This window comes from Penaeus chinensis, chromosome 38, assembly GCF_019202785.1.
Source record: "Penaeus chinensis breed Huanghai No. 1 chromosome 38, ASM1920278v2, whole genome shotgun sequence".
NCBI lineage: Eukaryota > Metazoa > Arthropoda > Malacostraca > Decapoda > Penaeidae > Penaeus > Penaeus chinensis.
In genome coordinates, this window is record NC_061856.1 from 18884483 (window position 1) to 18889482 (window position 5000).

Here is a 5000-nt window from a genome sequence, read left to right on the forward strand (position 1 = left end):
TTTATGAAGGAATCTTTATTATTATTATTATTGTTATTATATTATTATTATTATCATCATCATCACTATTATTATTATTATTATTATTATTATTATTATCATCATTATTATTATTATTATTATTATTGGGAAGAATATCTAAATTAGAAAGGTACTGATATTAATGCTGGAAAGAGTCACTACAACAGTGATGAAGATAATGATTATAATAATAGTAAAATAAATACATATATTCATTATAATGATACGATAATACTAACATCATTATTGACGTTGCTCCTATAATCACTACATAACCATCGCAGTCATTTTGATACTCTCATTACTATTTTAACCAATCGCATTATTGACCCTTAACACGCCCATAGAATCGATCCCAAGCGTCGTTCAATCATCCTCGCCAGCAAGATTTTCACGCAATCGCTCAGGCCGAGAGAGAAGAGGGAAACCAAGGAACACATCTGCCACAGGGATTATTAGATCCTGCGGGAGAGGAATGGCTGAGAGCTGTTGGCGCGGGGGCGGTGCGGGGACGTTAGGGTTTGATGCGGAATCGTATTATGGGAGACAGATATATGGAGCGTCCTTCAGCATTAGTGTAATGCATACCCGCTACAGTGCTTTGATGTTCTTGGGGTCGTTTTTTTCTCATTGTTATTTTTTCGTATTTTTTCTCGTATAAAGTACTTCCTAGTCGTCATTACTTTGACTTTCGTTGTAGTATCGTGAGAACAGTATCTATACCTATCATAATGTTAAAAATGTTATTTTGAGATTTGTTAAGATGAGCGTCCAGTAGAGTTTTACGGTCGATATCTGAACTTTAACAGAATCGATTCTGAAAGACGCATCTCCGTTAAGGCAACACATTCAATTAATATAATTTTTACCCTAGCTGGAAAAGACACGGGTAATCGTATATGTTGCTAACTAAATTAAGTGAATGATGTCGAAGTTATCGTTACCATATTTATGTTAGTCGTAGTATGGTCGTTATACCTGTCGACAGATTCTTGTCATACTAGCTTAATTTAATAGAAATATGTCCTTGAAATTCGTTTATATTTGTTCAAATCTGATCCCTAAAAAACAGTTGTACTGTATATCACATGACTGCTACATAATGTCACGTTCTTGTCTACAAAGTCTGGTAAAGGCCAGTGTAGTCTACGTAAAGGTTACGTTCTTGTAAATATCACCAATGGAATAATTGTCCACTACTCAGTGTGGTGTGCTATACACAGGTGAAGTTTCTTGGCATTTGCTGAGTTACCCTTTTATATATATATATATATATATATATATATATATATATATATATATATATATATATATACATATACATATACATACACATACATACACTTATATACAGATCTATATATATTTAATATATATTATAGATATATTATAGATATGTATATGTATACATATATATATATATATTTATATATATATATATATATATATATATATATATATAGAGAGAGAGAGAGAGAGAGAGAAGACTGAGTTAGTAAAAACAATCAAGAAACTAGAATGGAACGGAAAGGGAATCAAAATAGGAGACAAATGCCAAAAGATTTGCAGGCCATATTGTTCTATTCAACGAGTCGACAAATTAACTGCAGCAACTAATAAACGATCTGAAAAGAGAAAGTCTGAAAACTGGATTTTAGATAAACATGAAAAAGACATGTTCAGTCCGAACAGGTACATGTACAGGCGATGGACTAGCGGTAGTGGACGAGTATATATATCTAGGCAACTCATACAGGCAAACGCATCCTGTGAAAATGAAATAAAGCAACGCATCAGTCTAGGCTGGAGCACCCTGAGTAGTCACATTAGCGGACAAAGGTGGAAAATATACTTAGGAGCATCATAAAAGAAAAAGAAAAAAAAGGAAATGGCAACGGGCAGGCCATATATGTCGGGAACAGGACGACAGATGGACAAAGAAAGTGACAGATTGGAATAATGATAACTTAAGGAGACCAAGGACTAAGGCCAGTGACAGGAAGGCATGACGAAATAACGCAATTTTGGAGCCAATAATAGAGACAAAAAATGATTGTAAAGGCTTATGTTCTACGGTGGTCTGATGCAGGCTGATGATGATGACATATATATATATATATTATATATATATATATATATATATATATATATATATATATATATATGTATATATGTATATACATACATACATACATATATATATATATATATATATGTATATATGTATATACATACATACATACATATATATATATATATATATATATATATATATATAAAAGACGCGGTATTACCCTCTCTGGCTAACAAGCAGGAATTATCGTTCATTACGTAATTATTTTTTCTCGTTTTTAGAGATGTATATTGTTTTCAACTACACCGAACTTAACGCATTTTTTATTTTCTCTTAAAAGAATTTTGCATAGTTATTTCACGAAATTCTATGTACTTCATTCTCTTCTTGTGCTGGTTTCATTGATTGACAGTGAGGAATTTACTCGCTTTACTCTTTCATTTCGTTTATTTCTCTTACTGATTTCGCTTATCTTGTTCACAGACTTCATAGCATTTATTTTTACTATCGTAAATAGCTCACCTCCTCTCCCCCGACAAGCTTTCTTTTCCAATAATTTGGTAGTTTGTCACTATTGACACCATTGCGATAACCGTAGCACCATTACACTGCTCAACGGTAACACATTCTATTGGCGCTAGGACGGAGCTTGTAACAAGATTTTAGTAGTAATGAATTAATTGAATTTAGCGCTAGCATCTTCCCCTTATCATAGTGGACAGGGATGCCAGATATAACAAGAACTACGCTCTGACGTTACAATATTAGGTCTAAAGTAAACATATTTGTTTTTACTGGCAACCGCTGAATCAGTGTGAACCCATATTTGTGTCCGTTCATAAGTGTAGGACTAGGGTTTAGACTGGAATCCTTATTCACACCCTTCTTATCCTCATGGAAGTAGCTTGTATGTTCTGGGTAAAATTCCAGGCGATCTTGTGATTTCGTGATAGTTAAATACCCGCCTGAGAGCGCTGTCATAAGTTCCCATCACAGGTTCGCAGAGTAGAGTGGGTTAATTATAAATTGTTTCCGTCTCGTTTATCAGTTTCTTATATTTCGTTCGGTAATATAGGCAAGGAGACCCCTGCCGATGAAGTCGTACATAATCTGACATGCTTCGGTGGGTCTGAATTTTGTAGCGAATACGAAATTTGGATGAATTTTAATCATGGATCGTGTAGTACGTTTCTGAGTCAGGAAGCTTTGCATTGCGAAAGACATGCAAAGAGAATTTGTCATATCACCGTTCACTGAAAGCTAACATTCCATCGCATATCATTAAATGATGAGTTCAATGTGATAGCTGAAACAATCGTTTATTAATGTCATTTGCTAGTTACTGCATTGTTTATATGAACGTTAATCTGTTTGTGAATTGTTCTTTATGAGCTCACTCTCACTCATGCTAACCTTAATGCAAAGCAAAAGGCACTGCAACCTTTCATAATAAGGTTTGTTTATTGTCGTAGTTGTAGGCGTAAAGATCGATGATGTGATTACAATAATTCGTGGTTATGACGTGTAGGTTTGGCCGCAAACATTATCTCCTTCGCCCTGTCATTAGAATATCCTCAACGTGTGGACGTTAAGGACTGATGAATGTCACCATGTATCACGAAGAAGAGGATGACAGAAACGAGCAAACACGGGATGTTTCGCGGACAGTGCGCACAAGACGACGAGATGACGCAGTAATTCACCTACCAGAGGACAGCGCACACGAGAAAGAGATGGTCAGCCAATTAGGTCCAAACAGAGCATTTTGGTGGGCATATAAGCATAATTGTTAGAAAATCTTAGCTTCCAGAATGGCGGCCATACCCCACTCCTAAGCCAAGCAAGGTCCTCGTGGTTTGGGTGTGTCTGCGTCTAACCTCAAGTGATTTAGATACCAGCGCCCCTGGCGGGAAACCAAGATGAAAATTAAGGTCGACCTAATCTGACCCAGGAGAACGCCACTCACAGTCACACCGTGACTGGGAGAGACACCCGAGGCAGGCCGGCCACGCTCAAGCAGTCTACCGTATTGTGTATTTTTATTTGTGTGTATAGTGCACTTACCAGTTAAGAGTTAACCCGTATATAACTGCTGTTACTGTCCATCCAGTTCCAAGTGTTGAGGTATTTACAGCCTCTGGCAGTGTGAGTATTTGTGGTATGAGTGCAGAATTTAAACTTCGATTAATTCCACATAATTTTAATTGTTTGCATCTGAACATTTCAGGATCTTCACCAACAACAGCATTGACCTCCTCCATGGCTCTTTTAGCATCTACCCAGATGTTCGGCTTCTGTAAGTACCAAGGCATTCCAAGTCTTATTCTAGTCATTAGAATACCGATAGAAGAGCAGTATATATATATATATATATATATATATATGTATGTATGTATGTATGTATGTATAAATATGTATGTATATACATACACACAATTTTGTATGTATATATATACATACACACAATTTTGTATGTATATATATACATACACATTTATTTGTGTATATATATATGCAATATATATATATATATATATATATATGTATATATATGTATATATATTTGTATACATATATATAAACATACAATATATATACACATATATATATATATACACACATATATATGTATATATGTATATATACAACACACACACACACACACACACACACACGCACACACACACACACACACACACACACACACACACACACACACACACACACACACATATACGCGTGTATGTGTGTCTGTGTGAGTATACTGTATATGTGTTAGTTTATTAATTTCTCGCTCTCTCGATCAATCTATCTGTAGTGTCTTTCTATCTGTATATAGCAGTCTGTCTGTATGCGTTGACGATATCACATAAAGATGCGGATTTTACTTCACTTGTCTTTCTTT

At 35.0% G+C, this 5000-nt stretch overlaps 1 protein-coding gene across 3 annotated transcripts in view; it reads left to right on the forward strand.

Moving 5' to 3' along the window:
• Positions 1-5000, forward strand: part of LOC125046134 (relaxin receptor 2-like) — a 192559-nt gene that overhangs the window by 106042 nt on the left and 81517 nt on the right. For all 3 annotated transcript variants that reach the window (XM_047643788.1, XM_047643789.1, XM_047643790.1), the window contains exon 6: positions 4323-4391. In XM_047643788.1, coding sequence (XP_047499744.1) covers positions 4323-4391 — 69 coding nt within the window. The remainder of the gene's footprint in view (positions 1-4322; positions 4392-5000) is intronic.